The 15,649-nt window shown below is 35.3% G+C and overlaps 2 protein-coding genes across 2 annotated transcripts in view; one reads left to right on the top strand and one right to left on the bottom strand.

Moving 5' to 3' along the window:
• Nucleotides 1-9,315, bottom strand: part of LOC145268173 (uncharacterized) — a 116,483-nt gene extending 107,168 nt beyond the window's left edge. The window contains exon 1 of the mRNA XM_080123385.1: nucleotides 9,232-9,315. The gene's annotated coding sequence lies outside the window, so the exon portion shown is untranslated. The remainder of the gene's footprint in view (nucleotides 1-9,231) is intronic.
• Nucleotides 9,316-12,386: 3,071 nt separating this feature from the next.
• On the top strand, nucleotides 12,387-12,950 carry LOC145268388 (uncharacterized). The gene has a single exon (XM_080123944.1). It carries the CDS (start codon nucleotides 12,387-12,389, stop codon nucleotides 12,948-12,950), a length of 564 nt encoding a protein of 187 aa, XP_079980070.1.
• Nucleotides 12,951-15,649: the final 2,699 nt, after the last annotated feature.

Here is a 15,649-nt window from a genome sequence, read left to right as displayed (position 1 = left end):
TTGAAGCTAATTCTTTTTACTATCTAAAATGAAAATAATGCATCTTTGTAACATTAACTGTCTTTGAGCATTTACTTTCTTTTGTGCTTTCTGTTCAAAGGAAGAAGTTTATTACATAACTGTTGTAAAGAGTTGAGATGTGAGATTCATTGAATTGCATTGAATTTTGTTGGAAGTGGCCAATCAAATGACCTAAAAATTCAAGAGTTCTATACATACATGCAGTTGTCTCTATTTATGCATAGATTGTGACCAACAACTCATCGATATAAGCAAATACAAAATCCAGTCCCCAGACAATGTTGTCAATAAATCTTTGAAACTTACTAGTCGCATTCCAAAGACCAAATGGCATAAAAGAGAACTCAAAATTCCCAAAGGGAGTAGTTATTGCTGTCTTAAACATATCCTCTAGATTCATAGGAATTTGATGGCATGCTCAAATGAGATCAATTTTACTAAATATTCTGCAACCATGAAGATTAGCTGAAAAATCATGGAAGTTTGGGAGTGAATATCTGTTGAGGATAGTGACAGATTTAGTCGATAACAGTCTCAAATAGGGCGAAAATCTATTTCATCCTTCCTTACTAAATGAAGAGAAGATACCCAAACACTTTTTGAAGGGTAGATTAACTTGAGCTAGAGCATGATCCTTTACAAAAATTGCACAATTTTACGAACACTTACCGGAGGCACATGACATGCTCAGGTCCTCTGTGATTCATTTCTCAGATTAAACAAAGCAGGGTGGTCGGAATTAGCAAGCTTTCTCACCATAAGTGAAATGGTGCCATCACCATCAAGGTCCAGTATTATTTGTAATACAAGGCTGAGAATTATTACGACTTCGATTCCTAACACAAGGAACTTGTCCATCTTGCCAGAACACATCGAACTTGTGTGTTAACAAGTCAATCTTTATTAATAATTTGTCATTAAATAAATTTGATTGCTGCTTGACCCCAGCAGTTGCTACAGTCTCAATTGACCTGGGTTGCTGGCTGGGTTGGGGTGAGAATTCTATAATCTTTTCTGATATGGTAGCCAGCTGTTCAGCAGTGTTCTCCTCCAGGTCCGGGACCAGTATAGCCTGGAGGCTAATGTAAAAAAAATATTTTTTATCATTGGTGCATCTTCTGCCTAGGAGTTTGAAAGTTTCTTTAATCATCTTAAAAACTCTGTAGGAGGCCTGCTACTTAAGTACTCGTCCTGCATGACTGTACGGAATCTGCTTTCCTTTGACGCAGTGTTATGCTTCAATACCTCTGCTTTTAATTTCTCATAGGTAATGCCTAGAGGTAGGTTTGTAATTAAGTCTGTTTTTGCTAAAAATGCTGGCATGTCACAGTACAACACATGTAACTGCCTTTGGGGAGGAACATTGGGAATTTTGAAGAATGTGTCTGCTTGTGAAAACCAATTTCGTCCACATATGGAGGCAGTGATACAAAACTCATTAGTGCTGCTTACACACAATGAAAATTTATACAACAAATAAACCAATACTTTCATTGAATAGAAACAACAAAAGAAATTTTATGCACTAACTGTTCCTTGAAATTAGCAAAAAAAGAAATTACACATGTAAAAAAAAAATGTCCTGGTGCGTATGTATTTGTAAATACAACAGGAAGAAAATAAAATCTGTAGCAATCTGACCTGAACATTTTTTTAAGAAAATAATTTGAATAAAGTTCCAACAGCAACATTATTCTGTTTGTTGCAATTATTTATTTTTTATTTTTTTTTTTAAGTAAGCTAAAGTTACGTTGAAATGCATTTGGTGGTTTAAACACAGATTTGTCGGCCTAATGTGTTAGGTTAGGTTATCTATTTGCTACAGGAGTTTTCAGCTAATGTGTTTGCTTGTTGGGGTCACAATTGTGATAAGTTTGTAGTTGTTTATGGAGTCTCTTTGTGAGCCATTGAATTGAGTGTGTCATGTCGACTGTGCTTGTGGGTTGTAGTGTTGAGAGTATGTTTATTTGCGATGAACGAGTCTGTAGCAAGCTGTGTCTCTCTCTTTTTTCATTGGTTATTACCAGCGGGATTGAAATCCTGCAACCAAAATATCGTTCTGTTGCAGTAGTTTTTCAGTTTTACTTGGACACACACACACACACACAAAGCTGAAACAATTGACCTTAAAAGGACGGCAAGAATCACTCAATGAATATATCAGATAACAGGTGAACGTCTGGTAGAATGTCCCATCCCCAGCAAAATAAGAACATTGAAAAATAAAAAACTGAAATACAATTTCCTTTCCTAGCCTGGGTGCCCGGCATTGCTAAGGTTTTTGGAGGTGTGTGTTGAGAAAAAAAAAAGTGGTAGTAGGCAGGCAGTTTCGAACCTGTACCGCGAAGTAGGAAAAAAAACGTGAAAAACAAAATGTGATGTCTTTGTTGTTGCATCCATTGTAAAACCGGAAGAGCTGAAGGTTTAAATTAAGGGTAGTCAATTGAAAAGAGGGGAATACTTTTGAAATTATCGGCGAAAAAACCAACCCCTCCTTGTAGAAAAGTGCTCAGTTGAGGGTGAAGAAATTAATGTTTTTAGCTAATTTTTAGATATTTGTTGTCCCAAGGGTTGAGCTTCAAAGCGATACCAATCTTGTGAAAATCTGTTACCTCTGTTGACAGTTTTAGGCAGACATACAAACATACATACATTTAAACAGACAGGTGAGATTTATATTATAGACTAGCGGGGGGGGGTACCTGGCGTTGCCCGGGTGCTTGTAGGTGTGTGCGTTGGGGGTGGGGGGTGGGATGAAGAAGAACAAAAAGGAAACTTAACCCTGTTTAAATATAAAAAAAACAATAAAAACAGCGGTTTTAAAAATGGGGGAAAAAAATAAGGGGGGGGGGCTTGGTGACAGGTTCCTATTTACAATGCTTCCCCACGGGACAGAGTTAGACATCAGAGTCATTTTTTAATGTGGAGAAAAGGAACAAAAATAAAAATTGTCTCAGTCGTGAAGGATTTCTCCTCCACTGACAGAGAACAAGAAATTGAAGTGTAGCATCTGAAGAACAGATACTACATTCTGATCTTGTCCCAAAGGCCAAACCCAGAGCCTTGAGGCCCATAGGCTGAGCCTGAACATCTGCGCTACAGCGACAGTCAATGTAAGAGCGATTAAAAAGTGAATGTCAAATATCACGCTATTCCGCAGTTTTTAATGAAGTCAAATCGTTTTATTGCGGGATAGTTGACGGTGACGTTTACATCCGGTTCAAACCCAGTTTTGCTGTTTTTATACCAAATAGTGAAAGCAACATGCGGTGATCTGAATACGTGGAATATTTATCTTTTGAAAGTCGGGCAAATTAAATAGGCAGGGGACCCCCATTGATAACTTGTACATATTATGATTTAGATGTGATATAAAAAGTTTTAATAAGAAGCGACACCCATGAGAAGGCGTTGGAAAAAAGCCTTTCTCGGACATACACGAAAACACGCGTGCACACACACACACACACGAACAAACATTTTCGCTTTTATATATATAGATTACATTATGTATATGATAAGAGGAGTCAAAACTATATAATGGCATAGTTCTTCATAATATGGAATATTACCAATGATCGTAAGATGAACATGCTGCATGTTTGATGTGGTACAAAGTTGCAATTCTTGTTTGGTAGTTATAGAAATTAATATGTTAACAGAACATTCAAATAAGTTTCAATAAGGGTTTAAGTTTTTTTACAAAATCTAAAGACACCGTTTAAATTTTTTTTATGATTCTATTTGGGATCCATGGGGGCTACCATCGGTTAGGTTCATAAATTAAAACATGAAGAAAGGAAATTTATTTTAGAAATATATTTTCTTTATTCCATAAATGAAACTTGAAGTTAAACAGAATATATCTCCATGAAGAATGTGTGTAAAAAAGATTCAAACAAAATTATTTTTATTAATATGAATGGCGATGATTCATCTTCATTTGGTATATGCATACTTAGTGTTCGGCGGAGTTGACAAGGTGTTCTCTGATTCTCTTGAATGTCTACCGTGTTGTGCCATCAGATATATACTACATATTATTCACTGCCGCAACCTTGTTTCCTTTGGAGTATATGATCTGCTTGGATTAGAGCTGCTGTCTACTTGCCAAAATGTAATAGTTGCTTCTGTTATCTACAGATTATTTCATGATTCTTGCCCCACCACAATGCTTAAATACCATCCTGTGCTGCAACTGAATGAACAAAACCTATGATGATATACATTCACATAGACCCTCTGCATAATCACACTGGTGTTTACTCAGAGATGTACCGACGATTGCCTTTCGCATTGTGTTCTGCAGTCCTGAACATGCTGCCTCAGAATTGTATGAATGAACATGTATCACGTCACATTTTCAGAGTTCTGCATTGGCTATCGTGATGTTCTAAAGTTTTATGCATTCTGTAATTAAACTCTGTCTACTGCTAAAGATTTTTATCACCATGGCTTAAGGAAAAAAAAAACAACAATATTTTTTAAATTTAAAAGCATTAAATTTGTTTCAATTTGTTAAAACCATTTGCTGATTTACAACTGTGAGAAAAATATTGTTTTGTAAAATCACCATTCTAACAAGTTTTTTTTTATCATTTCTTTTTCAAATATGAAAAATATTTAAATTCAAACTTTTTCACCTTAATAAGCCTTCTTCAGTAATGTAGAAATTTTGTTTTCTTTTCATCATCGAGATTTTATGCTGCCACCAAAGATACCTGATCTCGCTTGGTGGTGCTGGAGAGACACCTTTAAAGTCTGGATATGTGTAATGAAAATGCTGACACGTGCATATGAATATTAAATGCAACAGAACTACATTAGAAATCTGGGGAAATCCGGTATCTTTGTCAGAAACTTTATAAGATCCCGATAAAAAAAAGAAGAAATTGTCTGAATATCATTGAAAAAGGCTTGTTAAGCTGAAATAAATGAACCTATCGTGTTATCTGGTTCCTGGTTAATTTTCATATTTTTCATTAAACAATGTTTTAAATGTATTTAAGTTAAAAAAAAAAAAGAGAGAGAAGTGTATTTTTGTATGCAAACATAAACATAAATTATGGCAGTTATAATGAAATAACAGGAAAACTTTAAGAAATACTTTTAAAAAAATATCAGTGTGCAGCAAAAATTATGGAAAATAATGGAATAGAATTTTTAAAAAAATGAAATAAAATTATGTGTGAGATTAGCGATTTTACATTGTTATGACATCAAGAGGAGACTATCAGCGAGTCAGTTACATGAACTATGATGAAAATCACTGATAATGGTTAAAACTGCCGGACTCCGAATAGTAGTTGAATTTCTTAATTTTTTTTTTTTACTCTTTTTCACCCCAAATCAGGCATATTGCCATTTAAGTGGCTACTATTTGGGATCATGACTGGGAGTTGAGCAGCGAGATGTCCGTTTTCATTAAATTTAAACTTCTGCAGTTTAGTATAGTTAAGGAAGCAAGAACAGGGAGGGAATTTCAAAGTCTTGCAGATCGAGAGAGACAATTATTAGACTAAATGGTTTTCTGGCATCTAGGGACCTCAACAGTGAAAGGTAGGGATTTTGCTTCTTGTTAGGTTAGTCAGGAGTATGTACCTTGAGGGGAGGGGCACAGTATCACATTCCATTAAGTATTTGTAACACAAGCACAGGGATGTGACATTGCGGTGATGGAACAAATGTTGGAGCTTGGCCAACCTATTAGATTTCAAAGACTAGTGGTAGATGCATCAGACCAGATGTGTTAACAATACTCCATGCTTGTGCGAATTATGACTTTGTAAAGATGTTCGATGCTCTTTGGTATGAATAATTTTCTAGCATGGTAGAGGGAGCTCACCTTCTTTTGCAGGAACCTTAGCAATGCCTTCTATGCATTTGTTCCAATTCATGCCGTCTGTGAATATTAGACCCAAAAATTTAAAAGATGGGCTCTCAGGTAGGGTGTTATTTGTCCTGGCAATTGTTGGTTGAGAAGGTTTTTTATAGTTGTTAAAGAAAAGAAAGTTTTAGTAGCAATAAATGTTACCAAACATTTATGGCACCAGTCCATTATAGATTGTAGGTTGTTTACTAAGGTTTCTGTCATTGCCATGGATAGGTGTAAATTCATTTTTCCATTGTATCTATATGTAGCGCACAGTGTCATCAGCAAATACTCCCATCTCAGACACAATTTTATCGTGCAGATCATTTATGAATATCAGAAATAATAAAGGGCTAAAGATCGACCCCTGAAGCACACTAGTATTGATATCATGTTGTTTAGACGTACAACCATTGAGGATAACCTGGATTTTTCTCTTATCTAGGAAGAATATGATTATGTTGAGTATCCATCCAGAAATCCCATGATTTAATTTTCACAAAAAGCCCTTCATGCTAAACGTTGTCAAAGGCTTTGTATATATCAAGGGCTACACTGTAGCCCGGCTACAGGTCTAGCTTTCCCTGCCTTATTTAGTGCATGGCATATGTGTTCAGAGAAGACAAAACATCCGCAGTAGAAGAGGCTTGCCTACATCCATATTGTCGGTCAGAAAGAAGCTTAGCCTTTACAACATGGTGGACTTGTGCTAGATTGATAAAAGACTCAAAGATTTTAGCAAAGAGGGAGTAGACACTGATTGAGCGATAACTGAGCAGGTAGGTTCTTTCATCAGAAGTCTTGAATACTTGGTACAATTGGAGGCAATTTCCCAGCTATCATGAAAGCAAGATTTCTTAAATTATAATAAGAAATACTTTGGTGTGTGCTGGTATTTTTCAATAATAATTAAGTATTCACGAAAATTTTCCAGTTATATTATTTACAATTAGCAATTTTCACATGTGTGTCGACTTACAGAGTAGCGGTTGGTTTGTTTCAGGTCAAATTTGGAGGAAATTTCTGAATAATTCTGTGGTAGATTTAGGATGAAGAAAGTTGATTTTCTTTTTTAATATTTATTTTTAAACTTCTAATTAAAGAAAAATGTTTTACTATTTGATTTTTAAACTATTTCTTGTGTAAACGATAATTGTAATTTGTTTATATATATATATATATATATATATATATATATATATATATATATATATATATATATTAAATAACCTCAAATTGTGATTTTTTTTTTAATGAATTATTAGATTTTTTGCAAACATCTAGACAATTTGAAAAATATTAATTGAAATTATTTCGCTAAAAATATGATCTTAAACCGAAAATACTATTCAAACGGTTATATTTAATTTTTTAGCTTCAAGATGACAGCCATTAAATCAACATTATTTTAATCAAATTAGTTTTAGTTTTATAATTTGGTTCAATTAATAATTTAATGACCACATCATAATTAGGTTGTATTATTTACTGTATGATTAGGTCATTAAATTATTTATTGAACCAAATTGGTATAAAACTAAAACTAATTTGATTAAGATAATGTTTCATGTTTCAATGTCAACCATCTTAAAGCTGAAAACTTCAATATAAACATTTAAACACTTTAAATACTATTTAAGCCTGTACTAATAGAATTTAAGTTCTTTTCCCAAATCGGTAAAAGGAAAATGTAGGTTAATTATTAAAAACATTTATTTGTTTAAATTTCTTTAATAAGAAGAAAAAATAAAATCTCAGCCAACGATTGTCTCTATTTACTTTCCTCCCCATGAGGGTAGAGTAATGCACAAAAGTTTTTAATGTGGATAGAATTCAGCTCCCCAAAAGATGGAATCTGGATTGGGACAAAAAATTAAAATTGTCTCCGTCTAGAAGGATTTCGCATTCCCTGACCAAATACGGAAAAAAATCAGAACAGATACTAGACTTTTATTCTCGTCAAAAGGCAAAGACTTTAGTTTTTGAATAATATATATATATATATATATATATATATATATATATATATATATATATATATATATACTTTTGAGGGAAGTCTAGAAAATACATTTTTAAATGGGCGGCGGATTTAGATTTTATTTTATAGAAAAATTTTTTTAAATAAGAAAGGAATTTATTTTTACTCGAAAAAAAAAAATATATTTTAATTATTTTTTATTTGCACCCAATGTTTTGTTAATTTTTTTTTTTTTAATACACGTTTTTTGTTTCTTTTTTGATTTTATTTTGTTCACTGTTGTTCTTCAGCTGACTCCACATCCACAAATATGTATGACTAATTCAATTGTCATTCGTGGCAGAATAAAGAGATTAAGTTATTTTAACTTATTCGTCAAGAGTTGAATATTTAATAATAACTAGTTTAAGTTAACGTAGACATTCATTTAGAAAAGTAAACTTACGTCGCAAAATAAATAAATTATTCCCACACGTTTTTCTCGGACCAAAAAGAAAATGTTATTCAATATTATTTACTTATTATTTATTTATTTATTTATTTTTGCTTTATTGTATATTTGTTAAATTTCTGCATTTATTTTTTTAATCACTAAATTAAATTCAAAGACCACTATTTTATTTATGTATGCTTTTTTTTCTGCAACCCATTTGAAAAGAAATAATTTAAATAAAAGGATTACATACATGTTGTATAGCAGGTATAATTTTTATTTATTTATACAAACTTTATATGATCACACATTTGCATTTTATTTGTAAAAATAGCATTTTTATACATAAACAGCTCTGTTCATTATTGAGCACTTTAAAATAAAAACAGTTAACTGAATTATATATATAACTTTAAAATTATGTAATAATTGTTATTACAAATAAAAATAATTATTAAATATAGAAATTTTTATGCTTTTTTTAAACTTTAAAACATTTCTTTTTAAATCAATACAGAAAATCTTATTGTTCTGCTAAAATATATTGTTCCCCATAGTTTATAAAACAAAAACAATGTTTAAAACAACCTCACAAAATGATATAGCATATTATATTTTCAACAAGTTTTAAATAATAACTTTTTATAAAGTTTCCTTCATTTTTTTTTTTTTTTTTTTTGTCAAACGACAACACCGAAAGTTATGCAGAAAGATCAGTAATTAATTGTAATTGACAACTCGTAAGTTCGTCCATTTCGCATAAAATTGCGACTATTTTTTTTTAAATAAATTAAGCAAACAAACACATGAGGATTTAGCTTATTAAAAGGACGAGTTAATAAATGAGATTATTAAAGTGTTTTACTTAGTGGATATATCGTACGGAAGAAGAAAAAAGCGGAGAGAAAGAGATAAAAGTCTTACCTGGCCATATATTTAATATCTAATCAAAGATGGCGACTGTTCAACAAGTTCTCATCTGAACAGGTGGGCTGGGCGGGCTAACGCGGAAGACTCAGGGTTTATCCTGGAGAAAAAAGAAAAAAAAAGAGATTAATAAGGAAATAGTTTACAGAGAGAGAGAGAGAGAGAGAGAGAGAGAGAGAGAGAGAGAGAGAGAGAGAGAGAGAGATTAAACTATGATCATTACTAACATTTCGAGGAGACTTACTGTTATTCATATTCCAAGGCAAAAAAGCACACACACACACACACACACACACACACACACACACACACACACACAAACTATTATTTGTGAGAAATCACGAATAAACAGCTGTTGCGAAAACGCAAAGTTAAGTTACAGCAAAAACAGAATTGAACGGTCGGTACTAAAAATTCGGAGAGACTTGCTGTCACTTGGACTCCAGGGAATATTACCGGTTTTTATCAGAGAAATATCACTAGTGATGATTGGTGTGAGAACTCCAAGTGAGTAGTGGTAACAATTGAATAGGGATCTTTCTACATGTAAAATAAATATGGTATAGTGTTCTGAAATTATTTAGATGAAAGTATTTAGATGAGTGCTGCATATTTAAATTTATGCATCATCATCATCATTATCATTATCGTCATCATCATCATTGGTTTAATGTCTGTTTTACATACTGGCATGTGTTGAACGGCTTTCAGAAATTGGCTTCTAAACCAACCTTACCTTTGGCCAATTCTTTCTTTCAAGTTCATCCTTATTGTTTCCTTCCATATTTTCTCTGGTTTTTTCCTGTTAACTGATTCTGCTACCTCGACTGTTCCACATCGACTTACCCAAGAACTTTCATCCATTCTTTCAACATGGCCATACCATCAAAGTTTCCTGTTCTGCACACATCACATTTTCCAGATTTAATCTTCCTACGTGCTCATCAGACCTACGTCTGTCTTTAAGACTCACATTATGCATCCATTGTATCAGTCTCATATCATTTCTTTTCATGCAACACCTGCCCTCAACTTTCCCTAGCCGGGTTCCACACGTATGAGTAATAATTACTGCATACGTGGAATCGATATGATATTAGATTTGTTTATCAGTATACATCAAAATCTTGTCTCGCGCGCCTTTTATCATCAAATGTTCTATTGAGAAAAAAGCAATATTAGAAGAAAGAATAAGATCACTATTTACTTGCCTCCCCACGAGGACAAAGTTAGACACAAGGTTGCTTTTTAATACAAGAATGAAAATCCAGCTCTCCAAAAAGGGGCACTCTGGAACAAAAGTAAAAATTATTCTAGTCTAGAAAGAGCTTCATTCACCGACTAAATACAGAAAATAAATGAAATATAGTATAAGACCAGATATTATACTTTGCTCCTTGCCAAAAGACTCAGTTGAAGTTAATTGAATGATAAAATCTATCCAGATAAAAATAATTATTTTTTATTGGCAACTTGTTAGAACAACAAAGCATAAAGAACTGATACAGAATGAGATTCAAAGTTTGTGAGAAAGTTTTTGGTCTTATAAAAATAAATTGAGTAGACATGTTCATTTCGGCTAGTGCCATGAGAGTTTTTCAACTTACAGTGTGTGTAAATGGGATAGGCATGTAGATGCATGTGCATATTCGTCTGCTTATTTTTATTTTATTTTTTTTTCAGATCATGTATGCATAAACTGTGTATGTATTTGGTGAGCAGAGTGCATTTGCTTTGCTATGCATACAATGGTTCATTATGCGTATACTGATTCCATTTTTTGGGGACTAAGAGTTATCTCCTTTGACCCCCGGTGGTTTCATAACATCACAATGGAGATTAATAATTTTCATGTCAAACGCAGGGATTTATATAGAATTTCTAACTAAACACAAACCTCTTATGAATTAAAGAAAGAGTTCATTTTGAAATTTTGTGTAGGTCCTAAATAAGTCTTGCCAAACTTTGGAATCTTAATGTCAAATTTATAAATCTGTATGGAATTTTGAACAAGGCCCTTTATTTAATACAGTTCTAAGTTGAACATTCAATCCTCAGTACATGTAATACTAAGAATATAATTATGAGTATAATTACTTTTACCAGACTATAGTTGATGGAATGAAGAAAATTAACCCAGATAGATTGAATAAAAGGTTCTGCAAATCTTAGCCCTGACTAATAACACTACTAATAATAGAAGAGCAAGGAACAATACTGAAAAACTTTGAATAGAGAATGGCTGAGAAGATACAATGGATAGCAGTAATGGAAATGATTGAAATATTGTTCGAACATGCTTTTCTTCACATATACACACCCACACGTACGCACGCAAATATGCACACACACATGCACACGTATACACATCCTCATACACACACTCACATTCATGCGCATACACACACACACGCTAATGTGCACACACACACACACACATCCGAGCTGTGATGTCACTTCCTTTAAAGTGAAAGCCAGACATGCGCAGTCAGAACACTGACCCCAGTATAAAAGTCAACAAAACCTGTCAACTTCCCTTTTTCGTCTGGACCAGTGTTCGACCTGCTTAGTCGACAAACCGACTGCGCACCCTAACGTCACTTTCCCTGCTACTATAATGTGGGATAAGCGCACGTACACTTTATACGCTTACTTTCTCCATGAACTGGATTGACTTTCTCACTCTATATTCCCTTCGGCTTTGGTCCATCAAAACAGACATGTGCATGACTACTGAGCTTAACCCTCTCTTTCTACGGGCTGGCTTGCCACTTCGCTTTTCTCTATTGCGTTCCCTTTTCCTTCCATGCACGTAGTCGTCAACGGCTGAATGAACACATGTACACCCAAGACTTTCATTTCTCAACAGAAAATAAACGAAATGTTTATTTTATTCCAGCATTTCATTTTTTGTTCCTCTACTCCATTTCCTTTTCTTGCCACCCGCAACAGGAAAATGGTGATCTCGTTATTTTAAAATGGAATGGATGAGGGTGAACGAAACACGCAGTGTAAGCTAAACCCTTCCACACAAATTCACGGCATGCACGAAAAATAATTTTTCTCTTACAAACAAGCAAATTTGTCGACCACGAGGAGGAACAATTTCAAACCGCGCACACAAAATTGAAATATAAAAATTAGAAAACAAAATGGAACTTCAACAGACGGACTCCTACAACGTAACCATGGCATCAAATATTCCACTCTTCAACCCGACAAATACAAAAATATGGTTCACCCAATTACAAGCCATATTTGACGCTAAACGCATAACGTCACAACGAGCACGTTACTGTTATCTAGTGGAAAAACTACCGTTGGAGGTGGTAGAGGAAGTCAAGGATTTTCTCGAAAATGTACCGGAGGAAAGACTGTACGACACGCTCAAGCAAGCAATCCTGCAACGAACCTGTGTTTCTAACGAAGCCATGCTTCGTAACTTGTTCACACAAGTGGAGTTAGGAGACCATACGCCTTCTCAACTACTTCACCACATGAAAGCCTTGCTGGGAGACAACAAAATGTCGGACAGGATTATGAAGAGTCTATGGTTGGGTAAATTACCCCCAACTACCAAACAAATCCTCGCTCCAATGCCGGAAGAGACGGCAACAGAAAAGCTTGCCGACATAGCCAACAGAATTCACGAAAGTTCCCAGAGCCAACAAGTATACGCCCACCAACGGCAACCTGAGCAAAACCGAGACGAGTAATTAGCAGAATTAAAGTCTGCCGTTAAAAAGCTTTCGAAGCAGCTAGCCGACATACTTCAAACGCGTCAACATTATCCCGTAAACAACAATAACACGCAGTGAAATTACAGGCGAAGAAGTTCAAGCAGGAACCGGTCCACGTCATGAGATAAACAAGATGTTTGTTTCTACCACAAGAGATTCGGCGTCGACGCAAGAAGATGCACTACACCCTGCGCGTTCAAAAAACCGGCACAGGGAAAGGAACCTTCCAGCCAGTAACGATGACGACTGTGGCTGGAGCACAAAAAAAAGGTGGTCTGTTTTATATCCGTGACAAAATTCACGGATATAACTTTTTAATAGACACCGGAGCGGAAATCAGCGTCATACCGACACCGCATGGCCACCCAACAGGGACCCAATTTTTCAACTTACAAGCCGCCAACGGTACAAAAATACCCACTTTTGGCAAAAAAACTTTAAATTTAAACCTTGGAATGCGGAGGAATTTTTTATGGAATTTCATGATAGCCAGCGTGACCACTCCAATTTTGGGAGCGGACTTTTTAGCCCATTTCAACCTGTCTGTCAACATGACTCATCACGCATTGACAGACAACGAAACAAGGTTTCAGTGAGAGGAACTACCTCAAAATTTTTAACCACCAGAATCAGCACTGCCTTACCCAAAGATTTACACGTCCGCCAGTTACTCCAAAAATTTCCTCAACTTTCCCAGCCATTTAAAAACACGGACCCCATCAAACACAGCGCTAAGCACTATATTAAGACAACAGGACTGCCCATCTATTCAACCCCTAGACGTATGAAACCGGATAAATACAAATTGGCAAAATCCGAGTTTCAAAACCTACTCCACATGGGAATAATACGGTCCTCGAAAAGTGCTTGGTCATCACCACTCCACATGGTACAGAAAGCTGACAACACCACATGGCGCCCGTGCGGAGATTTTAGACACTTAAACGTGAAAACTGTTCCAAATAGATATCCTATTCCATATATCCATGACTTCGCCAATGGACTCCAAGGCGTCACAATTTTCTCCAAACTGGACCTCGTTAAGGCATATTTTCAAATTCCAGTCACAGAAGAAGACATTCATAAAACCGCACTAACCACACCACTTGGCCTTTACGAGTTCCTAAGGATGCCTTTCGGGCTGAGAAACGCCTGTCAAACTTTCCAGCGTTTGATTGACAAAGTTTTCAGAGGTCTGCCGTTCATATTCGCTTATGTGGATGACGTTTTAATCGCCAGCAAAAACCTCGAAAAACACCGGCTACACCTGGAACAAACTTTTGAAAGACTCACATTTCGGTCTTAAACTAAACACTGATAAATGTGTTTTTGGCCACCAAGAAGTTCAATTTCTCGGACATTTAATTGACAAGGATGGAATCTCCCCTTTGCCTGAAAAAGTAGGTGCCATCTCAAATTTCCCTTTACCGACATCTGTCAGACAAGTACGCCGTTTTGTAGGCATAATTAACTATTACCGACGCTTTTTGCCTAACTGTTCCACGTTACTCACACCTTTAACGGACTTGTTAACAAACCGAACCAAAAACCAACAGTTAGTTTTGGAAGGACCTGCACTATAGGCCTTCGAACAATTGAAAACTGCTTTGGCAAACTTCACCAAACTTACATATATCCAAGATAGCGATACAGCGGAACATACACTTATGACGGACGCATCGGAAATAGCAGTAGGAGCTGTCATTCACCAAATTTTTGACAACAAAATGACCCCTATTTCATTCTTCTCTGCCAAGTTAAACAAAGCGCAGACTAAATATAGCACTTTCTCGAGAGAGTTACTTGCAATTTACCTTGAAATTAAGCACTTTAAACATCTCCTCGAAGGCAGAAAATTTTCCATTTATATGGATCATAAACCTCTAACATTTGCTCTACACACACATGTCGACAAATATGGTCCATGAGAAATTCGACACCTGGACTTTATAGCCCAATATTCTACCGATATACGGTATGTAAAAGGACAAGAAAACGTTGTAGCTGACGATTTATCTTGCGCAACAATTGCTTCTGTAAATTCCACTCCACTAAGTATGGAATTAATAGCACAAGAGCAATTAACCGATACCATGCTTCCAGATATAATGGACAAAACTTCACTGAAGCTGAAAGAAATGCCGATACCATTCGGAACAACAACTTTCTATTGCGATGTTTCACAAAAACACCCGCGCCCTTATATTTCACCCAGCCTCAGACGACAAGTTTTCCAGCATTTCCACAATTTGTCCCACCCAAGAAAACGTGTTACCGTGAAATTAATAGCGGAATGTTTTGTTTGGCCAAATATGAATGCGGACATCCGTAGTTGGACCAAAACTGCATTCCTTGCCAAAAAAACAATGTTCACAGGCACACAAAATCACCTTCAGGAACTTTCAGTGTACCAGACGCTAGGTTTACTCATGTTCATATCGACTTGGTTGGACCCTTGCCCACCTCAAAAGGACATACCCACATCCTTACTATAGTCGATAGATTCAGCAAATGGCCGACAGTAATACCAGTGAAAGACATATCAGCCGCAACAATAACTAGAGTGATTTTACAAGATTGGGTAGCGATTTTCGGAGTGCTCTCCATAATCACAACGGACAGGGGCTCACAGTTCCAATCAACTCTTTTCACTGAATTCAACCATTTGTTGGGAA

The sequence above is a fragment of the Euprymna scolopes genome, chromosome 43 (genome assembly GCF_053919585.1).
Source record: "Euprymna scolopes isolate OS-2025 chromosome 43, ASM5391958v1, whole genome shotgun sequence".
Taxonomy (NCBI): Eukaryota; Metazoa; Mollusca; class Cephalopoda; order Sepiida; family Sepiolidae; genus Euprymna; species Euprymna scolopes.
Note: the sequence above shows the minus strand (reverse complement) of the source record. Positions and strands in the feature narration are given on the sequence as shown.

Excerpts from the sequence above, each read along its gene's own strand:
- LOC145268388 (XM_080123944.1), top strand. The coding sequence starts at position 12,387 with ATGGAACTTCAACAGACGGACTCCTACAACGTAACCATGGCATCAAAT.